The sequence below is a fragment of the Hyalella azteca genome, unplaced genomic scaffold, assembly GCF_000764305.2.
Source record: "Hyalella azteca isolate HAZT.00-mixed unplaced genomic scaffold, Hazt_2.0.2 contig14715, whole genome shotgun sequence".
Classification (NCBI taxonomy): domain Eukaryota; kingdom Metazoa; phylum Arthropoda; class Malacostraca; order Amphipoda; family Hyalellidae; genus Hyalella; species Hyalella azteca.
The window spans coordinates 133,862-160,899 of NW_025944591.1; the positions used below are offsets into that span (position 1 = coordinate 133,862).

Sequence of the window (27,038 nt, forward strand, 5' to 3'; positions counted from 1 at the left end):
CTGAGCTCACAAGATGCTCTTCCAGAGAGTCTTTCAGCTTCCATCCAGTTCCTCTTGTGTCGGTGAGAGAAGAGGTTTGTGTGTCGCTACCTGGCCCTAAGTTTTAGCTTCGTAGCCCCGCTGTCGTGGTAGTTGTAGGTTGGTAGATCCCGTCCGCGGTGAAGTTGTGTCAAGTGCAACAGTGATGGTGCGGTGGGGTACAAGTGTAGCCGGAGAACCTGCATGACCATGTGTGGGGCCTCTGCTACACACTGCGGTGGCCTCTTTCATTCTGTGAAAAGTTTATAATTGGTTTTCATGATTTGAAAATTTTGTAGAAAATGGCGGTGCACAAATCCACAATGCTCAGACTAGTTTTAATTTTAGTTCTACAATGTTTATTATCCAATGGGCAAGGACCAGGCCCTGGACCCGGCTTATTAAATCGGCTAGTTTTAAGAGACACGATGCAATCTCGTTCAGTGGACACTAGACTTAATTTTACAGTGCTTGAGGGGCAGCCAGCCGGCACCTCCATCGGCTTCATTCCGACCAAGCCTGGTTTTACCTATCGTTTCAACGAGGTTCTTAAAGAATTCACACTCAATGGCTCCACGGGCGAGATCCACACCGCTAAAATATTGGACAGGGAAGCATTGGCTACTGATAAATTTGATTTAGTTATATTATCGTCTCAGCCCACATACCCAATTGAAGTGAGGATAGTTGTCCTCGATATCAACGACAATGCGCCCAGATTTCCTGAGCCATCTATACGGGTTTCTTTCTCGGAAAATGCAAATGCAGGCACACGTGTAATTTTAGACACGGCCACTGATGGCGATGCTGGTGAAAATGATATCACCACAAGTTACAGAATAGTGGACGGCAACGACGACGGAAAATTTAAACTGGAAGTAATAACCAATCCTTCTGGAGAAACCCCGTATTTGCATTTGGAAACCGTTGAAAAACTCGATACGGAAACCCGCTCTTCGTATCAACTGAATATTTCTGCTCAAGATGGTGGTACACCTCCTCATTTTGGATTTTTACTAGTCAACGTCTCGATTCTAGACGTGAATGACAATTCCCCTATATTCGATTACGGAGAATATAACGTGACACTTAGTGAATCAGTCCCTCCTGGGACATCAGTGCTGCAGGTGCGGGCAACTGATGCTGACTCTTTGGAAAACGCTCGGATTACGTACCACCTTGCTGAAGCAGAAACTCAGTTCAGCATCGATCCACAAACTGGAATTATAACTACCGTTGAAAGACTTAAATGTCATCGGAATTGCCCAGATGCCTCGCAATGTGCCAAGAGTTGCGTATTCACGGTGCATGCCCGAGATCATGGATCACCTTACCAAGACGGCAGAACCTATGTCACTGTGAACCTCCAGGACGCCAATGACCACAACCCAGTGGTGAGCTTCACGTATTTTCCGGCCAATGCTGAGTTTGCTACAGTGGACGAGAATGCCAAGAATGCATCCACAGTTGCAGTTGTATCCGTGCTTGACGCCGACGAAGGGTTCAACGGAGAAACGACTGTGGAGATTGCAGGAGGAAATGAGCTGAATCACTTTAGACTGGAGTCAAAATCTAACTACGATCTCGTACAAGTTAATGGGGTTCTTGATCGGGAAAAAATAAGCAAATATAATGTCACAATTGTCGCCACAGACATGGGCTCTCCTCCTCGATCCTCAACCTCTTTCTTGATAATCTACGTGAATGATATTAATGATCATGCTCCAGTTTTCGAAAAAAGCGAATATTCTGCAGTTCTAAGTGAACTGGTACCTGTTGGAACATACGTTGCGGGTATTACTGCAAATGATGAAGATACTGGCGTAAATTCCAACGTTTACTATGCCATCACTTCAGGAAATAATAATCGATGGTTTGATATTGACACCGAAAGCGGCCTCATAACCACAAAAGCTCCTCTAGATCGTGAAGTTCAAGATTCTGTGGATCTAAAAATTTCAGCCAGAGATGGAGGACCGAACCCGAAACGGGCATATACGTATTTGAAGATAACAATTTTAGACGCCAATGATGAAAAACCAACGTTCTCTGAATCACTAGTCCACGCAAGTCTCTCAGAAAGTGCTGCTCCACACACACTCGTAGCTCAAGTATCAGCTGTCGATAGAGACCAAGGCACAAACGGAAGCGTGTCATACATTTTCAGTGAAGAGGTCGAACTAAAGTATCCAGGTGTATTTTACTTGGACTCTTCAAGCGGTCGAGTCACGACGCGGAGCAAGTTGGACCGAGAAGCCATGCCTCAGTACGATATAACAGTGGAAGCTCGTGACAGAGGCATTCCGCCCCTCTCATCGACAGCAACTGTTAGACTTACAGTGAAAGATGTTAATGATAATAGTCCCGAGTTTTATCCACAGCAATATTTTGTGGCTGTGGCTGAAGACAATCCGATAGGTTCGTCGTTGGTACAAGTTTCGGCAACAGATAAAGATGAAGGGGAGAATGCAGAAATAAGTTACGAACTTACGAGTGGCCCAGACAACGAGAACACTTTCGCTATCCATCCTCAAACAGGTGTTTTAACTTTGAGTGGTCGATTGAGTCGAGTAAGAAAGTCTAAGTACCGATTGACTGTCGCGGCAAGAGACAAAGGAGACCGCAAAGCAACGAAAGACGCTGTCATAGAAATTTTGATCGAAGATAATCAAAGCGAACTTCTAGAATTTGAGAGCGATCTCTACTCATTTGAGGTATCAGAAGATGCGGGTCAGAGTGCTGATACTTTTGTTGCAAGAGAAGTTGGTACCGTGTCCATCAAAGATGCTGCTCGAGTAGGAGAATCGACTTACGCTATTGTCGCTGGGGATCCTGATGCAACGTTCTCGATAGATAAAAAAACCGGGGTGATAAAAACTGCTAAACATCTAGATGGCGAGCAGCGGTCTTTCTATTCATTAAAAGTAGTGGCAGTGACGGCCGATATTTACGGGCACACCACGATCAATATTACGGTGAACGATATAAATGACAATCCTCCAAAATTCCCAACCAAACACGCTCGAGCAACCGTTAAAGAAAATTGGCCTGTTGGGCACCAAGTGTTTTTAGCAGAAGCTTCTGATCCAGATTTAGGGAAAAATAGCGACGTGACTTACACTTTGACCGCCAATCCTAGAAACTATTTCTCGATCTCGAAGAAAAGTGGAATGATCTATCTTGATAAACCTGTGAAATATGGTGTTATTGATACATTTCGATTGGAAGTTACGGCTACGGATGACGGTGTGCCACCACTTTCTTCACGTCAGATTGTCGTAGTAACGGTCGAGGACGTTAACGATCATACCCCAATTTTTGAGCATGGTTCCTATGAGACGTCCTTGTTTGAATCCATTCCTGTGAATGACCGATTTTTCGCCCTCACGGCAACTGATGAGGACAGCGGCTTGAATGGATTCGTGTCTTATAATATTACAAGTGGGAATGATGATCAGAAATTCGGAATATTTCCTGATGGATATCTATACATTCGAAGCTCTTTGGACCGAGAAAATAAAGATTATTATGCGTTGACCATAGTTGCTCAGGATCACGGAGAGCCTCCTCGCTCTGCAACAGTATTGGTTGTTGTACATATCTTGGATGAGAATGATAACGCGCCAGTGTTTACGAACAAAACCTTTGATTTCTATTTAGCTGAAAATGCGCCTCCTGACACTTATGTTGGGCGTTTCACTGCTACCGACCAGGACAAAGGCAGGAATGCTGAACTGACCTACGCTATTTCCACCAATCAGCAACAATTTTTGGTCGATCCGAAGAGCGGATTCCTGAAAACTCTGAATTATTTTGACAGAGAAAAACTTGTGCATGTGACTGGACAAGACTATATTACCATGGAAGCGGTTGTTGTGGATAATGGCATTATAAAACTAAAAGATAAAGCAAAAGTGAACATCTTTATTACTGATGTGAACGATAATTCACCGAAATTTTCAAAAAAGTCTTACAAAGCTGAAGTTTTCGAAGGGGCTGCCGTTGGTACTCCCATCATCCGACTCGCTGCTAATGATGCCGATCAAGGCTTAAATGGCGATATAATTTATACTTTAGTTGACGGAAATGAAGAGAGCCGTTTCCAAATCGATGGAGTTACTGGTCAGGTTGCTTTGTCTCGCCAATTAGACAGAGAAACCACACCTCTCTATCTCCTGACGGTTGCAGCATCTGATTTGGGGTCACCCGAGCCTCTCACGGCCACTACAACCTTATCTGTACATGTGCTTGATGAAAACGACAATAAACCTGTCTTCACGCATCTGGAGTCGGAAATATCAGTATTAGAAACTACTGCAATAAACACAGTATTAGTACAGTTTCAGGCAAGCGATGCTGACGTTGGAATTAACCAAGAAGTTTCTTTCATGATTGGTGGCGGTAATATTCAGGAAGTTTTCAAAATAGATACAAGAAGTGGCACTTTGTACCTCGAAAAACCACTTGATTACGAACACAGAAACACGTACAGTCTGAACATAACAGCTGCCGATGGTGGTTCTCCACGACTGACGTCTACAATTGAGTTTATTGTTAGAGTTCTCGATTACAACGATAATGCGCCAAGTTTTCCAAATACCACTATCGTTAGACAGATTCAAGAAGGCATACCTTACAAAACCACAATCGTAACTGTCAAAGCCCATGATCCCGACTCGGGCTTGAATGGAAAAATTTCGTATGCCATCAAGAACCAAGATCCACCGGGTCGTCATTTTGAAATCGAAGAAGATACGGGTGTAATCTATACTATCCGAGACATTGATAGGGAATTCAATGACACTTTCATGCTGACTGTGGTTGCAAGTGACCAAGCGGAACCTGTTTCTAGTCGGCTGTCCGCAGAGAAGCTTGTCACAGTTGTTGTGGAAGACATAAACGATAACGCGCCCGTATTTGTATCTATGAATGCAGGGCTTCTTCCTGAGAACTCCCGCAAGGATCAGAAAATAATGCAAATTTCTGCTAATGATGTCGACGCTAACACCAACGGTTTGGTTACTTATGAGATTGTGGGTGGCAGTGCGATGGATGTGTTCTATTTAGACAGAGTGACGGGATCACTTCGTCTCAGGAAAGATATTTCATCCCCGGAACTCTTCTATCGTGTCACTGTTCGATCAACAGACGAAGCTGTCCAGTCACAAAGGAAGTCATCCGATGCTTACCTAACTATACTCGGGATGTCTTCCCAAGAAGGCCCACGCTTCACACAAAGTTTTTACACCGGCTCCGTAGTAGAAAATTCGGCAATCGGTACATCAGTTGCCACAATTGAGTCCCACATGACCACCAATGATGCCGACGAAATCAGCTACTTTGTGGTGAACATTACAAGTGATGATGGGCGCCTCATGGAGAGGTTGTTTGATGTTCAGCAGAAGGGAGTTCTAGCAACAGCCGCTGCTCTGGATCGAGAATCTGGACCTGACGTGTACCTCGTCACAGTTGCAGCTGCGGTCTCCAAAACCACAACGCCGAGGGTCTCCCTTACTCAGGTAAGCGACGCTCTTAACTTCGATAGTCATTGAAATTTAATATTATTGCTTGCACGGTCTGCCTGTTCAATTTAGTTCTGCGATATGAAAATAAAATTTCTGAAAATCCCAAGGAGAGTTGAATAATAATTCTTCAAGCTGGTCAGTACTATTAGGTTAATATTTTGATTGAACACTATAAACAGATTCAACAGGGACCAAGCTGTTAACGCGTGCGATCATAAATATTTTATACCTGCAAACAATATCGTGTTTGTCTTCATTTCATTTTTACAATGGTGCCGCACAACTATCAACGCTATGTAGCTTGTGGCACTGGACATATGTAACAGTCTATCGCAACAAAATATATGCACGCTCTCTTAGTTCATTTTGAATAAAGACCTAGGGTTATTAAGTGGAAAGAAATAACAATGTATAATGATCTTGAGTACTTAAGATGTGAGGCTTGAAAGTAGGCACTTGTGTATCTGGGCTAAATACAAGTTATTATTAATCACACTTGGTCGCAACCAGTAGCAATCTTCAGCAAAACTAATCCTTTGTAACCGAACGCGCGTTCCCATTACTTGCCTTTTATGGCAACCGCTTGATAAGTTTTAGGGCGTCGCAAAACCTGGCCATTCTGCGCACGCATCAACATCAGAGCTTCTTGCACCTTCTCTGAACACTGACTTGTTGCAGCTGTATTTCATTTCTTCGAACAAACTCACTTCATTTACTATTGTTGTATTCTCATTGCATCTTACAATTTACCGAGTTTCCGTCGTCGCTCTGCTTGTCTTGTTCAATTCGCTCCTTATCTCCACACTTGTTATCCTTGGGGTACAGTCTTGTTGGTGCAGCGATGAAGCGTCCAATTAAATTCGAACATCGAGTTTTAATTTAATCTCAATTCGGTTTATAAGGATGCAAGATTATAAATTATTCCACTGCCGAGTTTTAATATTTTGTAGCAAAATAACTTTTCTAACATGAATTAGACAATACTGATAATTGTTCAATGACCAATACGCTATTGAACCAAAGACGCGATCTATGTATATATTCTGAACATATTTAATTATGAAAGATGAAGAATTTTATAACTATACTCATCCTGTCATCCTTATACTTACTCAATGGTGTACCGATAATTAGAAATATGTCAAATAAGCTCATAAGCTGGAGCCTAATGAATTAGATCAATTTAGTGACCATGTAAGACAACCTGAGAGCAAAGATTATTATAAAAAAGCCTGAGAGAAAGGAACATCAAAGGTGGGACATAGAATGTTGAATGGAACTTTGGTTTTGACGGAGTTAACCCCTACACACGACAAACACAAGCACTTAACGACAAAATTTAAAGCTCTCGACCAATACTCTGCTGAACCAAAAAGGTTAAGTACTAACGATAGGCTCACTATTAAAAAATTTAACTCAGTGCTCACTGCAGTGAGTGACAGAGCGCTCATTTTCTCGTCGACGAAAACGTGGAGTCACGGACGGACAGACAGACAGACGAACAGACGGACATGGCGAGCACAATAGCGCATTTTTTTCCATAAATAAGAAAATGCGCTAAAAAGCATTGCACAAAACTCAGATGTATTATCTCGCTTCCAGACTTCATTCGGATAGGAACCGCGACAATGAGTAGAATAATTTTCAAAACGTTCTGTTTCCACACCGCATATTGTGCATGTTTGAGTTCTGTACATGTTGAAACATAGTGTGTTGATGTGGTGCGAATGTGTTTCAGAAAAGTAGCATGTATGTTAACAGAAAGTGTTACGTCCGTCGAAGTGTTGCGTGTGTCGAAGTGTTGCATATGTCGAAGTGTTGCTTATGTCGAAGTGTTGCATATGTCGAAGTGTTGCTTATGTCGAAGTGTTGCTTATGTCGAAGTGTTGCATATGTCGAATAGTTGCGGACGTCGAAGTGTTGCGTATGGAGACGCACCACAGCAGCTGGGAACGCTTGCACGGCCAGGGCCACAACAAATCATTCGTCAGAGGTGCGAGTGATTCCCTCCATTAGCGCTTGGAGTTTTTGTTTCCACTTCGTTTCGTGACGCCCGAGATTCCCGAAACTTCTAAAAATATGTAAAAAATAGTTTTCTCAGCACTCGTTTACATTGATAAAATTGATGTATCTGCTGTACACCATGAGACTTGGTGACGGTGTTCATGAAAATTGACGTTTCATCTTCAAAAGCGATAGAAACTAATATGCCTTTTGACTTACAGAAATTTATGAAACCAGAAAAATGTTGATTTCTAATAAAAATTTCGTTTCAAATTATGCAAGACGAAGTTTTTTTGCTCAGTTAATACAATACTGGCAAGATTTTCATGTTTCTTTGTCTAGACGTTGGTTCAGAATGGTGGTCTTATTATGAAGCACCTCGTGCTTTATTACCATATCAGTTCGCTGCCGCCAAATATGATGAGTATGTTTACGGGTATGTCTGCTCAGCGACAGTTTCTTTTGCCCCCCGAGGCTGGCTACGAAAGCGGTGCGTGGGAGTGACGTATGCCTCGAGATCAGGTAAAAATGTAATTGTGTGTCGGTATGCAAGTGGGTAGGGACGGAGACCGGCCTCGAGCTTGGTATGCCAGACGCAGAGAAGCAGTCCGTGGTAGAGCTGGAAGCTGTCCGTATGAGAACAGCGAGAGAAAAAGAACACGGACGGACAGCTACGGAGGAATATGCTGGCCCGAACGAGCGGGCGATCCTAAGGAATGCTGGGTCTGTGCAAGCATCTTTGCCTCGAACGCCACCTACAAATCCGCCTCTACTGCTCATGTCTTCTCGTTCTTGGGCTGCCGAGCGTGCACATCAGATGAGCCCAGTAATTTACGCATTCTCGTCTCGGGCGTGCATCCCCTTTATTAATTTCTGATATTTCAGAGTAATAAAAAAGTAAAAGTTTATGACGCCAATGGTAAGATCCTGATTTTTCTAAATAGATTTGAAGAAGGGATAGCTACGACTGGCGATGGTCCTGTAGTAAGAGGTTAATACTGAATGTTGTGTTCAGCCAGGCCAGCCGGCAGTCTGCCTCTTGCTAGGTCCTAAGGTCTTACCACGGCGGGTCTCTCATCAGCTCGAGTTGCCAGATGTTGCTCGATGATGGGCTAACTTTATTTTCTTGACATTTTTTGCATGTTTTGTTCCAAATGTAATTATTTTTTAGTGCTTTTTAATATCAAAGCTTGAGCAACTGAGTGTTTCTTGAGACCAAATTACATTGGAATGCTCATGCTTAAGAAAATTTGGGAAATTTTCCTCAAGAGTACCTTTAGTCACCTCGATCGAGTTCTATGGTCAATTTATGCAAGAGATAAATTGAGAGTTGGGGCCATGTTGCGCTATGTGGCAATTGCTTGGAGTGGCCGAGGTTAAGGTACCAACTCTGCCATACACACGTCTTTAAATTTTCATTAAGTTTGCTCGTCTATTTGATTTTTAGTTATACGTTTGTAAGTGATATCAGAGATGCAGACATGACTTGTTTTTCTTCATTACCAACTATCGTCTCTGTTTTTGATGCAATCGCATAGATAAAACTTAGTTTCAAGCTTAACTAAACAGCATGCAGCACCTCTGCTCTCTCTCTAGTCTACCTGTGCCTTCCTTCGGCCTCACCAAGCGCCTCCATAATTAATATTCTCTAAAAGCTTCCCTATATCATGCTGGTCAGATGATATCCATTATCTACGTTTATGAGTCGTTTCCAGCCCACAGATTAGGTTTATTGTAATAACTCGTCGATTCTGCCACATCGCACATATATTCAACTGACATTCACATTAACTTTATTCCTATCAGTAGCAAATTAAATGAGCATCAGCAGTTTGAGAAGTCCTTGGACATAATTTTGCCTCGATTTAATGTGCTGTAAATTTGTCTCGCGTTAAGAAGAAAAATATCCTGCTTCTTTTGAACGAATGAATGCGAATGATTTAGCGAACACAATTGCGTGAAAAATAAAAGAATGAGTAAGACAATAATTTTAATTCTCATGAGTTGAATGCGAATGAAAAATTATATTTTGAGATCGGTATAGTTCGACATGCCGTTTCACGGTTTACTCATAATTACGTAATTTGAATTGATAATATTTGAATCGCCTAATTATTATTTGCATTAGTTATTATTAATTATACATATCGCCGTATCCACTAAATAGTGATATAGTAAGTATGTGCGGGATAGTGAGCAGTACAGTTCAAAATACAGTTCTTATATGATCGAATGCTGAGATGAAAATCACGTCTAAAGTTAGTTCTCTCCTTAAAACAACATATAACTCCTATTTCAAATATGTGGTTGGGCCTCTTTTAGTGTAAATGTAGCTTAAAATCTTGAAATAGCCGCGTAATCTTGGGTTTGGACGACCGGGTTCAGGAGCAGTCGTGGCAGTGATGTCCAGAGAGACGTGTCGTGGCACACGACGTCACGAGCATCTATCTTATGGCGATCTTTCTTTATCAGACCTCGCATAGATTCCCTCCATTGCTAACTAACGAGCGGTTTGTTTTCGGCTGCTTTATCCAACAAAAAGTGAGAATAAATATCTTGATATTACAGACAGGATGTTCTTCGTACCGCAAAGATGTTCCAGTAACCGCGATAGGCCTGCCCGTCGAAACTATTTATTTTCTGTTGTAGCTTCAGAATTGGGATTAAGGAATAACTCTCCTGAGCTAACGCGATAAATTGTGATGCAGCTGTGGACACACAGAGATGGGTTACTGCAGAGATGGGCTTCTGCAGAGATGGGCTTCTGCAGAGATGGGCTTCTACAGAGATGGGCTTCTGCAGAGATGGGCTTCTGCAGAGATGGGCTTCTGCAGAGATGGGCTTCTGCAGAGATGGGCTTCTACAGAGATGGGCTTCTACAGAGATGGGCTTCTGCAGAGATGGGCTTCTGCAGAGATGGGCTTCTACAGAGATGGGCTGCTGCAGAGATGGGCTTCTGCAGAGATGGGCTCGTGCAGAGATGGGCTACTGCAGAGATGGGCTTCTGCAGAGATGGGCTCGTGCAGAAATGGGCTTCTGCAGAGATGGGCTTCTGCAGAGATGGGCTTCTGCAGAGATGTTCTTTTACAGAGATGGGCTCTTGCTGAGATGAGCTTTTACAGTGAAAGGAATCCAGCAGTTGAATGTTTGAAGAGGTTGGTTTATGACTTTGATGTTCCAAGTGTGGAGTTGACACGGTATTCTTTTACATCGGCCGCTAAAATTTGTCGCCCTACCTGGATCTTCTTTCATTTTATTCAGCTAAAATTAAACACATTTGGTCTTTGCTCATAATTCATAAAAAGACTTCACTCTTCCGTTCATGTTCATGTTTTGACTTGACAACTAGCGACGATGTTACTCCACTAAATGTTATAAAATGCAATTAGCGCACGTATTCAATGTATTTTCTCTCATCTCAGTTCCAACTTGAAGTTTTTGATCTATTCCTAGAGTTATTTGACGGATTAGGACGCAATTTGAGGCTTCATAAAAAACAAATGCTATTGGTACATTGAAGTTAACCTCCGTATTCTGCTAAACTTCATCATATTAAGATTATATTCCTGGAAATTTTGAGTCCATGGCGACTATGCTTTAGTATATACGACCGCCCTCCTGACCGGAAGATCACTACTGAAGCAGCGTTGAAGTTCCCAGGCATCAAGCGATGTGATGATCGATTTTGCGATGTCGACCTAAACCTAAAGACGCCAGAAGGTAAGAGTCAGTAAAGTCACGGTCCAGGTGTGATTTTTTTAAATTAAAGTTAAATTTCTTAAATTATATTATGTTGAATTTTTAATAACATTGAAAATTGCCTTCATCAAGAAGAAAGAGTTGCAACTTTTTGAAGAAATGATTATTACGCGTTTGAGATAAGAAAATTGAATAAATATGACATTTATTATCAAGATATGAGCTATATATACATAAATTATAATGAACAAATCATAAGTTTGTTTTAATTTGAACTAATAAGTTAATTTTTCCGTTAAGGCCAATAGCTTCATTTGATTCTAAAGACAAATTACTTACTGTCAAAATCGATGACTCGACATCTCTCTGTCTGACATCTCTTAATTTGGGTGCAAAAATATAATATATTTATATCTAGGTTGATTTTACATTTAAATTTTCTTGCTTGGCCAAGTTCCCTTGGCAATAGCAGTCAATGTTCCTCCTTTATGAAGAGCAGCAGTTCCATTCGTCTGGTCCTAAAACCCTGACAGAAAATGTTCTCGTACCAGCCGTGAAGCAGTCCGCTTTTGATGAGAGAACCGTCTGATCCACTCATCATGAACAACAAACTCGTTAAAGATCGCTGTGTTACCAAAAGTATAATCCGGTAAACTCTTTTGGCGTCGCAGTGTCCCACTGATCGTGGTAATGGCGGAAATATTTCTTTGGTGCCGGGGAGGAAGTCAGCAGGGGTTCTCGGCAACAATGCCACGGCATTTCCAGACCGTCATGAGACAAGTCTCTTGTAAGACGCTCTTTCGTTCTAAGCTTCTAAAGTGAAATAATACAATGAGAAGACTCTAAAAGAACCAATCATGGTGCGACTGCGACCTTCTTTTGAAACTCCTCCTGTAAATCTTAAGTCTCGTATAGCCTACATATTTTCTGAAGTTGTGTATCGTCAACACAGAAATATTCTACTATTTGAAATGATCAATAAAGTTCATAAACTTTATTGTCGTCTATGAACATAGAGTAAGATTTATTTTGCTGTGCAGGCTTCATACACGAGGCCTAGATATTCTCGAATTGTTGTTTTCTCATGACCACTTTTATCGTCACCGTGCTGCTGTCATTAGAAAAACTACGCCTCGACGCGGAGATATAATATACATGGTGTGTGTGTGCAAGATGTATTGGTCATTTTCTTATTTGAATATAATAGAGTAAATTTTATTACATATTTCCCAAGTACCGTGGTCTTACTTAATAGCCCTTGTTTGTACGGGAGGATAAAATTATTGGAGATGTCTTAATGATGAATTAGAAATGCTATAAAAACGTGCTGATGAAATGTTTCAACTTGCTGAACTAATCCTAGATTATTTATTGGAATAATTGTTGTTCATTTGCCAATATGTTTCGAGTACTAGTTTACTAGTTTTCCTTAGTCTCTGATTGCTTCTCTCTTCCAAATCCATCAACTAGTTCTGAATGCTCACAGTACCACAAAACAACATTTGACTGCAGGTAAATGATTCTATTCATTATTGCAAAATCAGAGAGCAAATGCTTCTGAAGGTCGTCTCAGTAAACTGCTTGAGACTCTTGAGTTACATTTCTTCCTAAGCTTAGCTCTAATCAGTGACTGGCAAAAGAGGAACATTGCAGTTCTTTGTAGTTATTGTACTCTTTGCCTCTGAATGTCCATCTCCTTTATTTATGACATTACGATGAACTTGCTGAAGATATTCAGTTCTCTGTAACCCGTATACCACATTATTCTAATTTCTTATCTAAAGTCCTTTTGGCCCTGGTTGAGCAGTCCTATCCAATGCCATGGAGCTCTGACCAGCAATATGAATAACAAAAGATGCCAGATTCCTGAATATAATTATAAAAAATCGAGGCATTCCGTGGTGCTGCGGAGCTGCTGCCGTCGTGCGCATCTATTCTTAGGGATTCCATGCAACCTGGAGGCTACGTTCTTGGGTTTATGTTCTGCAAACTCCACAACTTCATTTATTATATCTTTGTTTTTCATGCTTATTCTCAATTTCATAAATTTTATGCAATTCACTAACCGTTTTCGCTTAGGCTCTTCAGTGTTACGCTTTCGAAGGTGTGTTGAGTTTTGCCGGTCTTATGAGTAAAAATTTACTCTTTGATTTTTGTTACTGTTCAGTTAAGCTTGTTAAATTACAAGAAGATTGGAAAAGAGAAGGTGCCAATTTTGAACAATTAATCACTTATCAGTTATCACTATTCAAACATATTTGTGTGATTGAATCACGGTTTTGATATCTTGCGATTTGTTAGCATTGGAATGGGTAGATGAATTTGAGCTAAAAATATGCTTGCAGGCTTTGTTTTTGTTTCTATTCATAGTAAGTACTTAGCTTCATCAAAAAAATGCGCGAAGGCGTGTATGTGAGAAGTGCCGCCTTTTTGTACGGAGGCCGAAGAAATATATGATTAGGTACGCTGCTGTGGGAATATGTTTTAAAGGCTGCGTGATCGCGCCGTGACAAAGAAGGCTCCTCTGGAAAGCCAATTATCTGGGAGTTTTTTTTCTGAACAATTACTTGCCTGTCTAATTTGGAGCCGCAAGACTGACCGCTTTGGGCGGCTAACGTCCATGCCCTTCCAGGCTACGCAGCGCCAAATGCCTCTCCTTGCGACGCCTCCTTCACCGGTCTGTTCGCCGCCCCGCTACGCCTGGAAGTGTTCCGCACAAGCCATTCGCTGTTGATTTCTCTTCGAATTCCATTCCATTATGAGTTTCGATGAGTTTTGAATTCGATTTACATAGAACTCTATTTTAAGTAGAACTTTAGAAGTCGAAATCTGAACGTGGAAAGTTCTGATTCTGTTAAACTCGGCAAGGAAATTGAAATTTGAATTCAGAAAATTCTCAGACTATTGAACTCGGACGAGGAATCTAAAATTGTTCGTTTAAAATTATTTATCTGTTGAATTCAAAATTTGAACGCAATTCAAAATTTTCACCGATCTTGAGAATGAAAACCGTGAATTGCGATCCAATGACAGTTATTTTCATTCAATGAAACATTATGCACGAAGCTACAACTGTATACTGTTTTCAGTGTAACATGAATGCGACGATTGCGCGGAGGCCAAAAAATTCGAATTTTTCATGTTTTTTTTTTCCGCCTGCAATGCATGAGGCTACTATGAGTTTAGCCTAGTTTACGAATAAACCTAATTTACGCTGATATATCAACTACTGCAAAATGTAAAAAAAAATGGAAAATAATTTTATAACTCACGTAATCAAGCATGTTGTCCACTTGAATGGCAAAAATATACTGATCTACGTTGTAAAATAAGACATTATAGATTAGACGATAAATTTTGCTTACATCAAACGGGATTTTTAAGCAGCATGGGAGCCAACAGTTTGAAGATGATCCTTAATGATCTGATGGAAGTTCCCGCAAGATTTTGAAGCTTAGATCTAAGAGTTGAAATGTTATCTTTGCTGTGATGCAATTTCCCGATGGGTTTTATTGAGTTTTACTAAAAAATTAATAAGTTTTAGGCCAGCATCTTGTATTATTCTATTGTAACATTTAGCTTCGTTTATATGCCGGCAATTTTATTATCAAATTGCAACTCAATAAATCACAAGTTTTAAATTGTGTAGGTGTCTGTACATGGGAAGTTACTGCTTCCATGACTAACGCCGACTTTTTTAATATGATTTCATATATATTCCTTAAATTATCTTTGCACATTGGCGTGAATATCATGAACACGATGTGTGAATTTGTCGTACGGAGGAACACGAATGCGAAGCAAACAGTTTGTATGATTAGCAAACATGCAAATATATTGCTCTTGCTAATTAAGTATTCTTTTGCGCACTGATTGCTTTCAAATTGTGAACTGCGTTGAGATTAACACGCATGCAGTCATGCGCAGTGTACGAGTATACCTCGTGTGTCTATGATACGTTAGTTAAGAGAAGGTATGAAGTGTGTGAAACTTGCATCTCAATGATACATCAGTGAGAAGAAGGTATTGTTTGTAATGCTTGGGTGTCAATGATACTTCAGTGAGTAAAAGGTAGCCTTTGTATATTTCGGATATTGATGAAACATTGTTTACTTGAAGACAACGTTTGTCACGATTGTACGTCAATGAAACGTTAGTTAGTTGAAGACAACGTTTGTCATGTACGTCAACAAAACGTTGGCTGAGGGAAACGTTTATCATGTTTGCACGTCAATGAAACGTTAGTTAGTTGAAGACAACGTTTGTCATGTAAGCAGCAGCAGCAGCACCAGCAGCAGCAGCAGCAGCATGAGCAGCAGCACCAGCAGCAGTATGAGCAGCAGCAGCAGCAGCAAGCTGCACGCTGAGCAGGGTTCATCTCGAACGTGAGCGTCTGTTGCTTTAGCTTCTGTTGAGGCTGGACAATGAGAGGTGACGTCATGGCATCGCCGCGCATTGACTGATTTACTGGGAAGGAAGGCAGCGAGGGACGGCTTCACACTTGTTTATTAAGGCTTCATGCGAGTGGCAGATATCAGGAAGTGATTACATTTTTTCATGAGGAAATAATTGCAACGAATGGCATCATTGATACCATTCGTTGCAATTATTATATTATTATTCGTCTTTCGACGAGCTACCAACTTTTTCAATCACCGTAAAAATTTGTTATTATTCGTCTGCTGATTTCTGTTGAGGCGTCAATGAAATTTCAATCGAAAACAACGTTTTTCATGTTTGTATTGTATCATAGTCCTTCACTGGGTATTTTTTAGTTCATATTTGTACATGAGAACGCAAACTATCCTCCACTGCAGAGTCCGTCTCAAGCACACATCGCGTGCGTTAACCCTACCTAATTCTAATACTCAATATTCTAATTCCTAAGCCCAATACTTTCTCAGTTTTAATATAAAAGTTAACCAACTGCTGGATATTTTTATACATGCCCAACATGTTAAGCAGTAGCCACGTTTCACACGAATGAGTGCTCCTTCTGACACGCTCGCATTGTATGAATTACTTACAGACTGCGCTGTAGCAATGTCACTGTAATGCGTGCAGCGTGCGTGGATTGCCACTGTAATGCATGCAGCGTACGTGCACTGTTAGAAAAAACGGTGAAAAAACGGTCCCACTGGCGTTCTAGTGGCCGGTGGCCCCGTGAAAATAAACTGTTTTGCCGTTTTTATCAGATGTTTTACGGATTTCTAGCGTTAAATTAGCATAAAAACTGCGACACGGTGTTTCTTTCACGTGCTGACCGGCCACTGAAACGCCGGTATAATACCGTTAACGGTAATTTTTCTAACAGTGTGGATTGCCACTGTAATGCATGCAGCGTGCGTGGATTGCTGCTGTAATGCATGTAGCGTGCGTGGATTGCTGCTGTAATGCATGTAGCGTGCGTGGATTGCTGCTGTAATGCATGTAGCGTGCGTCGGTTGCCACTGTAACCTATGGAGCATATGCGTTGTAGATCGCAATCATGTCATATTTATTTATTTGTGATGTCATAATTATCAGTCATCATTATCCTCGGCATCGTTTTCTGTAGCTTTTGCCGGGACCTCAATAGATCACTGTCATTATCGAAAAAGATATTTAATACAATGAATTTTACTAGATTATTCAACTTCATTCAAACTGTTTTTCTCTAATTATTGTCCTTTTCTCTTCTAATTCCAGTTCGAACATCCACTCTGTCCGCAAACTTCTATTGTTCTATACACACAAAAATTCAACTTTTATTTTTCCACAACTTCTATCGGTGCAACTTCTATTCTCTCACACAAAACTTCAAGACTATTTGTAAAAGTCTACGTTCGGCTGACTATCTGTTAAGTTCTGCTCGCTAATTAGCTTTCGTTATAATGGTTCTAATCGTGCCAGTAGTCGAGACCTATCAATTGCATTAGTTTCTATTGCGGCGATAGTAATGAGTTTTTGCGTTCGTTAAGTATGCATCTCTCTGGTGTGTTGTATTGAAGATGGACGAAAATGAGGTTCACACCCCCGGCACATGATTGGACTGATAAAAGGATCCTCCTCCGCGCGAGGATGGAATGGAGGCTAGCAGCCTCTGTTATATGATTGAAAAGAAGCTTAAACTTCCCGACCGAGGATGGAATAGAGGCTAGCAGCCTCTGTCATGGGATAAAATTGAGGCTAGCTGCCTCTGTCATATGATTGAAAAGACGCTTAAACTTCCTGACCGAGGATTAACTAGAGGCTAGCAGCCTCTGTCATATGCTGGAATAGAAGCTTAATCTTCCCGACCGAGGATGGAATAGAGGCTAGCAGCCTCTGTCATATGCTGGAATAGAAGCTTAATCTTCCCGACCGAGGATGGAATGGAGGCTAGCAGCCTCTGTCATATGCTGGAATAGAAGCTTAATCTTCCCGACCGAGGATGGAATAGAGGCTAGCAGCCTCTGTCATATGCTGGAATAGAAGCTTAATCTTCCCGACCGAGGATGGAATAGAGGCTAGCAGCCTCTGTCATATGCTGGAATAGAAGCTTAATCTTCCCGACCGAGGATGGAATAGAGGCTAGCCGCCTCTGTCATATGCTGGAATAGAAGCTTAATCTTCCCGACCGAGGATGGAATGGAGGCTAGCAGCCTCTGTCATATGCTGGAATAGAAGCTTAATCTTCCCGACCGAGGATGGAATAGAGGCTAGCCGCCTCTGTCATGGGATAAAATAGAGGCTAGCAGCCTCTGTCATGGTATGAAATAGAGGCTTCCATTCTCACTTATGGTATAAAATAAAGGCTTCTAGTCTCAGACATGGTATGAAATAAAGGCTTCTAGTCTCAGACATGGTATGAAATAAAGGCTTCTAGTCTCAGTCATGGTATAAAATAAAGGCTTCTAGTCTCAGTCATNGGCCGAGGATGATACAGATGCTTGCAGTCGTCGGCCGAGGATGATACAGATGCTTGCAGTCGTCGGCCGAGGATAATCTTCCCTTTTTAAAGAGCGGGCAAGGATGGGTTAAGGGAAAGAGCTTCGTAGCAGCGTTCAGGGGTGTGGCTGCGGCAACTTCGGGCACAATTTGACTACAATTTCCATGCGCTCGACTTGCACTTCTGCGCTCTGTGATGTCGCTCATTACGCTCACGGATGTCACGCTCGTATGAGCATGCCAGCAGCTCACTCTAGACATGCTCGAGTCCTGCACACTAGTGTGCTTCTTATATTCTTATTTTGTTCAAATCCTGCAACTGGAAACCTTATAGCGAGGTCTGGCGGCGAGGGCTGGGGTATGTGGAAGGAGCCTTGGCATGCGATCCCCGAGGCTACTTCGAGCCAACCGCTCTAACTCCCCCTACCTTCCCCAGCCTTGTGGCCTCCCTTGCCCCTTGTTCACCCCAACCCCATGTTCTTCCCATCCTCCAGCGCTTCCCTGTTGCTGCCTCATACTTCTCTTCTGCTCTTCATTCCTCGTAATTGAGTTCTTGTTCATACGTCATGTGTGGCGGCAAGCATTCCTCTCCATGCCTCGAGTGGAGCGTCTGACTACACATACCCGTAGCATGTATCTGACTTATACCCGTAGCATGTATCTGACTCCACATGCCCGTAGCATGTATCTGGCTCATACCCGTAGCATGTATCTGACTCCACATACCCGTAGCATGTATCTGACTCCACATACACGTAGCATGTATCTGACTCCACATACCCGTAGCATGTATCTGACTCCACATACCCGTAGCATGTATCTGACTCATACCCGTAGCATGTATTTGACTCCACATACCCGTAGCATGTATTTGACTCCACATACCCGTAGCATGTATTTGACTCCACATACCCGTAGCATGTATCTAACTCCACATGCCCGTAGCATGTATCTGACCGTAGCCTGTCTTCCATTATTTATTTCACTTGCATTTCGGTACATTTTCAGAATACTTGCATTTCTCGCTTGTGTGCTTTGGATTCTTATAAATCTTTTACTCGCATGACTTGTGCATTCTAAAACTTACATTTTAAATTATTGAATGCAATTCTTACGACTTGTATGCTAACCACAACTCATCACTCAAAACTCATTTGGTCTCATGCGAACAATACAAAATGATGCGTCAGCGTAATTTCACTCGTACGGAAATGTCGACAAATTATTTCATCCTGGTTGAGATAAATTCCCACGCCATGCCTATACAATATTTTTCCGATATATAATTTACATGAGGTTATTATCGATTAGATAACTAATCGCACAATACTTTCAGTTTCCCGCAAACGTATGTTTTCATTACCACGAAAATCCGCCTGTGAATCTCACTATCTAAAAGCTTGTGACTAAATATGTTGATATTGAGTAAAACATCGACTGACATTTCTCTCTATCGTATCTTAGGCCTTCACTGGTTTTTTTTTTTTGCTCTTATTTGTGTATGAGAAGACAAACTATCCTTCACTACAGCATCCGTCTCAAGCACACATCGCGTGCATCAACCCTACCTACCTCTCCCTCATACCGCCTTCCATGCTCGCTGTCTTGCTTCAATTTGCTTTTGCATGCGTGCATATCTTCAGTTCCTCCTAGTCCACTTTTGCATGCGTGCATATCTTCAGTTCCTCCTAGTCCACTTTTGCATGCGTGCATTTCTTCAGTTCCTCCTAGTCCACTTTGCCGTCACACCCAGCATTTTCGCGCGGCCCCCACCGTCAATCAGAGAAGCAAGCTTCGTCTGCCATCTTCCGAGCCTCAGACGAAGCTGTGACTCGTAGTCAATCGTCGAGCTGGCGAGTTGTTTCTTTGAAATATAGTTATACGAGAACATTGAGAGGTGAGAGGGATGTGAGATGGCTGATTTGTGAGGTGCCCGGGTTTTTAGGTGGCTAGTTTGTGAGGTGACAACGTTGAGAGGCAACGGGGTCTATCTCTAAATGCAATATAGGGTCTATCTCATCCCTTAGTTTTTCCAAAATTGTGATAGTAAATATCATCTTTGTAATGTATTCACTATTCCCTACCAATTTGTCTAGCTAAAAGTCCCCGCACAAGTTATTTTTTATTTACTCAATTGTCAATTCAGTCTGATCTCATGAAGTTAATTTTTTTTCTAGGGAAATGCAATAACATAAATTCTGCAATCTATGTCTCAGCCAACACAGCCCTGCAGTCTGGAAGCTCAGTTGTTATCGTCACAAGCAGCAATCAAAGTCGGACGCAGAATTTCGTTATAGCCACGCTCGCTCTTCCTTCACTTCAGTGATGGAGCTTTCTGTGCAATTGCTTCATAAACCTTTTTATTTCAATTGCTCCAATTACATGGGCGAATTTCAATAGTTGAGGTCAGAAATCCCAAGCGGTCATGTCGATTGCCTGCACATCATCATACCCGTAGGGCAATGCTGTAGATTTTGCATGGCTTTACATTGAGAAAACTGAGATCTTGGCGAGTAAATTCTTGCGGTCATTTGAATGAAGTTTCAGTCAAAATGCGGGTCCGAAAAAAGCCTTTAATCGAAATGACTTTCTCCCATTGAATTGGATGGAACAAAATATGCGTAATTTGTTCCTTCAAAACAGTGACATCAGGGTTGTAATAACTTAGGTGCACCTAAATTAGGTGTTCGCGAGAGTTTCAATTTATTTGAGTGGACATCAAAAATAAGGTGAACGCAACCGAGTAGGCTGAACATAGCGGCGTCATCTAATTCCCCCATGCTCTTTGGTCAGAATACGCCTATGTTATTCCTACGGAGCCGCTTGGAAAGACAAATTCGGGTTGGCTCTACCAACCGGTCTCGCCTTTGACATCCCCATCCCTCCTGTGAGACTCGTTCAGCCGCGCTCCCTTGATGAGAGTTGCCCGCTGCAATGCCATCCATTTGGCGGCTGTGCGACATGCTCCGTATGTCATGAATTTCGGCATTCAAGATGAAGGTCTGCATAAGGCGTCTAGAAGCGTTTAGCGTAAGCTTCAAGTATGATCAATGGGTTTTAATGTTCACGCCGCGGTTTATTTTTTATCGTGAACGCTGGCGTTCAACAGACTGCGCGCAGCATGCCAAAGGCGAAGTCGCGTTCACGTCCCACTTGCAACACGTCCATGGCGACCAAATGTGTTCGTTGGCTGTGAGGAGGAAATAAATTGACTTATTGCCAGGATCAGCATCTGCTACGTATCCTCTGCACTCTAACTTTATCATATGCTCAGAAAATTCCTTATCATTTGACATTGTGAAAAGTTTGGATCAAGCGTCGCAAAGTTCATCGCTTCTTCTCGCCTCTTTGCGGTCGGAGCCCCTGAAGAAATTCCGAAACTATACGGCGCATTAACAATGCGCGTGCCACGGCTTCTAAAGTCCTATGTAAATTGCCGTGTCAATTCACCCCATGAACTTCACGATCTCATAGAGGCCTTCAGGTTTGTTGCTTTCTGAGGCCTTCAGGTTTGTTGCTTCCTGATCGGCCTTCAGGTTTGTTGCTTTCTGAGGCCTTCAGGTTTGTTGCTTTCTGAGGCCTTCAGGTTTGTTGCGTTCTGAGGCCTTCAGGTTTGTTGCTTTCTGCTGCCTTCAGGTTTGTTGCTTTCTAAGGCCTTCAGGATTGCTGCTTTCTGAGGCCTTCAGGTTTGTTGCTTTCTGAGGCCTTCAGGTTTGTTGCTTTCTGAGGCCTTCAGGATTGCTGCTTTCTGAGGCCTTCAGGTTTGCTGCTTTCTGAGGCCTTCAGGTTTGTTGCTTTCTGAGGACTTCAGGTTTGTTGCTTTCTGAGGCCTTCAGGTTTGTTGCTTTCTGAGGCCTTCAGGTTTGTTACTTTCTGAGGCCTTCAGGTTTGTTGCTTTCTGAGGCCTTCAGGTTTGATGTTTTGTGAGGCCTTCAGTTTTGTTGCTTCCTCAAGACCACACGTGGGGCCTCTGATGAATTGATTCCAGTCATCAAAACGCTGTGTGGTAACACTAGCACCGTCATCACTACGCTGTCTTCTGTCAACGATATCTTTCTGATGCTATGTTAAACATTTGAAATCATTAGAAAGTGATGAGTTTCGTTTGAATTTGGATGCGGTCACAACATCACGCACTACTCAGCAATGTGAATGACTGCTTCGTGAACGCTTAACTATACTGCATTCATCCAGAGTATCTGTACTCTGGTTTGTCATATTCGCTTCCAGCACTAGAGTAGCCGTATTATTTCGTTTATTCTTGATATCTGAGAGTTGTTGATCAATGCATCGAACGATCTTCAATTGCGATGCGTAACGTGCACCTTGAAAGTACGTAATTTATGGATAGTGAAAATACTTTTTCACTATCCATACCTGTTTTATTTTCTTTCTGGTAATAGGGTTTTTTTTACCGGTATTCGAGGTGAATGTTCCGTTCCAAGAACAAATAAAATCTACCAAGAAATGCAGAAGGTGAGAGGACCTTTAGTGAAAAATTTATTCTCTTTCAATAACAAGATGAGGTGCATTCCAATACATTTTAGTTCGTGTGTATTATATTTGAACGTTGTTTTTCACATTCAGGACAGAACCTTACGAACATCTGTGAGCCATGAACTGCTCTATGTTCTTTATTTTCCAGCCGTCCTAGAACCACTAGAGAAGGTACAGATCAGAGTTTTCTTACTAGATGAGGTCATGTTCTTCCCAGTCACCCTAGAGCCGCTAGAGGAGGTACAGATCAGAGTTTTCTTACTAGATGAGGTCATCGCTGCTCTAAGAGTGGACCTCTTAATGGCATGGCCCATTGATGTCAACTGATGAGTTCTTATTCTGGGTCTGAGAAGCGTGCATGGTTCTCTAGCGCCGTGCAGTTAGAGGAGGCGAATGTCTGTGCCCCGGGAGTCGTAATTGCGTTTAGCTTCGTGCCCCCCGAGGTGCCTACGGAACGGCCTTGTCCTGCCAACACGACTCGTCGTAGGGCAATCTATTTCTCAGCTATGATATTTATCTTCATATCAACGAATAATTGGTAAACCGTTTGGATTATGTTGATTTTAACACTCGTAAAAGTGAAATAATTCGACGTTAACAACGGCAATACTGATACTTCTCAAAGTATCACTGTGTACGTTTCATATTAACGTTATTTACCTTCATCACGTAAATGTGGCGATTTTTTCCCGCGAATATTTCATTAAGTTGAGTGCCAATGCAACTTGAGATAATCAGCCTTAAACTTAGAGTCATTCCAGAGAGCTTATAATAAATACCATTATGCAAAGATGGCAATGGAGGCCATTGCTCTGACTGCAGATGTTCTTTTCATTACTAAATCAAAACTGTATGATATTTTAGCAGTTCGACGTGGTCCTACTCGGCTCCGTCGAGCTATGTTTGCAGTTGTTCAAGACCCAGTCTTAGTTATTCCTTTGTAGTGCCCCCTCTCCCGAGAAGTTGTGGTACGCGAGTAAAGCGCTGCCTTCTGTCACTGATAATGAGATTTGCACGAGTTATTGCTAACTTTGAATAAGCGAAGACTTAGCTGATAAGGCAGACACTCAAGGTACTTCTTTTCCGACCGTCTCTTTCTCTCTCTCCTTTTCGCTCGCCTCGACTGGTCCGATGAAATTTTTGTGTGCAGTGCATACAGCGAGCTCGAAGGGTGTGTGTTTTTGTGCGTATGTGTGTGTGTGTGTCTGTGTATGTATGTGTGTGTCTGAGTGTGAAGGAGGAGCGGTTATGGGTTGGGTGGAGTGAGAGGTTGGTCTTGCCAGTGTGTCGGACTGAAGAAATGCTGCCCGTGAGTTATAGCTTGAACAATATCGGGAATATTGGGAGGAAGAGCGAGCTGTGTGCACTGAGCAAGAAATGCACCTTGCATTGTTGCAGCAAGAGAAATTGACTCGCTTCGTGCAGTCCATCCTGACTGCCTAATGAGAGGCTCGTGCAACTCTCTCGGTAATAGGAGAGCAACTGATGTTCTACGTACTCTTCCAGCGGTGTTTCGATCAATTTTCACTGATCCCAAGCTATAGAACTCTTCTGTGGGGGGTGTCAGTGCCGTGGTGTTCAAAACTGCATGGAATTCACGTATTGAAGTTCTAAGCTGCATGGCCTTCAGGGTCGTGTAGCTTTTAGTTGTTTGGTTTTTGAGGACGTGAAATTCTAAGCTGCATGGCTTTCAGGAAAGTGAAGTTCCAAGCTGGAGGCCATCAAGTACGTGAAGTCCTAAGCCACTCAGACCTCACACTTTTAATACACTCATAAATCAAGTTCTGCATACAGCAAATGCTTCACGATTGCGTGGCCATGTCGGATAGATTGCAGTCGATGTCTGAAGGCCGGTTGGCCCAATTTAATTGATTTGACACTTCAAAAATTTCCAGATTTTACCTTCGGCAACAAACATTTCCATTTACTGCCTGAGCTTTAATGCGTGTGGTAAGTGATGCACATATATTGCATATCACGCTCAGTCATGTGATGCACTTATATATCACGCTCAGTCATGTGATGCACTTCCATATCACGCTCAGTCATGGTCCAAAGTGTCATCTCAAGCACCAGTCAATGATAGGTCCTCTGGTACACTCCTCACAGGTCCATTTGTTTAGCGTCCGCATCGCCTCCGAGTCCGTTGATTATCGGACCGGCGCTCGCCAATCATCCAGCAACTTTGTCTCCTCGCCTACAATGAAACTTAAATTGATGAGGTCTCAACATGGCTGTAGTTGATCACTTGAAAGTAACTCCTTTTGGTTTCACTAGAAAAAAGTAGCTTGAGCAAGCTTGAAGTCTTCCGAAGTACTATGGAGAATTTCAAGCTAAGAAAAACGACTCGCTATCGAGGTTTGACAGATCGTTCAAAATGACAACCTTCGCCAAACTTGGTCATGTTCTTTCTCTATAGGACATCGGGAGACTAGTCGCTTTTGCAAAGTTTTCTCCGCTTCCCAATCACTAATCAGCGTTTCTAAGAGCCTCACTACGTCCTAAGATTCTGCGACACGTTTAATTTCATGTAAAAAAATAGATTTACTTGTTAAAAAAGGAAAATTCTGTGCGCAACACGTGGATACTTTGAACAATTTTTTGATTTGACTTGAACAATTTTCTATCGTTAAACACAAAATATTTAAGATAACTCCCCGTAGCTCAAGATAAGAAGCTAAGATGGATGAATTCGCTTCAAAATCGCTACTGGAAAAATATATTTAAAGGAATTAACTTTAAAATTTCCATCCGCAATATTTTCCTAATAGAGCCTTTGACTCACGCACAGAAATTGGGGTAAAAAAGATATGAAATTATGCACCTCTGATATGTGTCTAAATAATTCGTATCATTAAAATTGTTATAAATTTGTTTGCTCGCGAAGCAAAACATTGTTTGTTTAAATGTTTAAATAAATGTAAATTAAATGCCACGACGTGATGCGTCGGATTGCAAAGTCCTGGTAATATTTTTCATTTCGTGGTTCGTGACTAATCTGTTCAGTTATTTGGCCTGTCTTGTTTATGCTCATAATTAGGCTGTTCGATTGTTAGGGTAAAGTCATGATATTTCTTAGGTGGGTTTAATCAGGAATATAAATCACCGGTATGGTAAGCGATATGTTATACTGATATAGAAAAAAAGGATTTGTCTTCATGTAAAATAAATCTGTCTACGGATGGTTCAATTTGATGCCATAGTTGACCAGCAAAGTTTGGTCCAGTCTAAGCTTCCTTCTCAGCCAAGTCTCGTTGTCCAGACCGAGCTGCTCAGCCAAGTCTCGTTGTCCAAACCGAGCTGCTCAGCCAAGTCTCGTTGTCCAGACCGAGCTGCTCAGCCAAGTCTCGTTGTCCAGACCGAGCTGCTCAGCCAAGTCTCGTTGTCCAGACTGAGCTGCTCAGCCAAGTCTTGTTGTCCAGACTGAGCTGCTCAGCCAAGTCTTGTTGTCCAGACTGAGCTGCTCAGCCAAGTCTTGTTGTCCAGACTGAGCTGCTCAGCCAAGCCTCGTTGTCCAGACCGAGCTGCTCAGCCAAGTCTCGTTGTCCAGACCGAGCTGCTCAGTCAAGTCGTGTTCCTGCTCTTGGCGGCTCCAGTCCTGCTCGCCAGCTCCCCGCGTTCCTCCAGGCCCCGATTCCATGCCGAGGTCAGCCGCCGATCTGACCCCCTCACGCGACGACCCATAACGCACCAACTTTTCTCCACAATTTTCGGACTCGAGACTTTCTGCTTGGTCGGATCCACACGGCTTCCATCCCCTCTCTCTCTCGCTCTCTCTTTCTTCCTCTCTCTCTTCTTCATTCAAGGCAGGAGTGTCCACTTGTGTGTATTTATTTTGTGTTTAATAAAGTCTTCTCGCAAGTCAACAGAATCTTACGATATATGTGCGGAGGAGACAGACTGAACTACTTCATTGAATATTGATACTTTTTAGGTGTGCCTCAAATAACCAGAGTAATTATTTATTGTTTCAATAAGAATGTATCATTGACAATTTACGTGGTCGCATGTGTGTTTGTCCTTGTGGGAAGACTTCACCATCGGTTGTTACGAGTGTAGGTGGCTTGCTTGTTTACATTATTTTTATACATTGTGTGGCCATACACAGTTCATCAATTTGTTGTTCGAGATTTTTGTATCCAGGCTTGTTCTTCGTCATACGTTATAGTTATCATTATCTAAAACTTAAAAAAAAACTTTAATTTCGTTGCCCACTTTAGAAATTTGCATCAATAAATGATTAGCGTCATAGATGTTTAACCGGCATTATTGAGAACCGTACTTCATAATCATGAAATTCTCGCTATCAAAGTCGCTCAGTAAGCATAGATTTCAAATGCCTCTATAATATCACCACAATGCAGCGTGCCTCCTTCAATTTGATCC

At 42.1% G+C, this 27,038-nt stretch overlaps 1 protein-coding gene across 1 annotated transcript in view; it reads left to right on the forward strand.

Moving 5' to 3' along the window:
- Positions 1-320: 320 nt before the first annotated feature.
- LOC108679942 (cadherin-related tumor suppressor) overlaps positions 321-27,038 on the forward strand; it is a gene marked incomplete at its 3' end in the record, with an annotated part of 61,003 nt that continues 34,285 nt past the window's right edge. The window contains exon 1 of the mRNA XM_047884143.1: positions 321-5,537. Coding sequence (XP_047740099.1) covers positions 321-5,537 — 5,217 coding nt within the window. The remainder of the gene's footprint in view (positions 5,538-27,038) is intronic.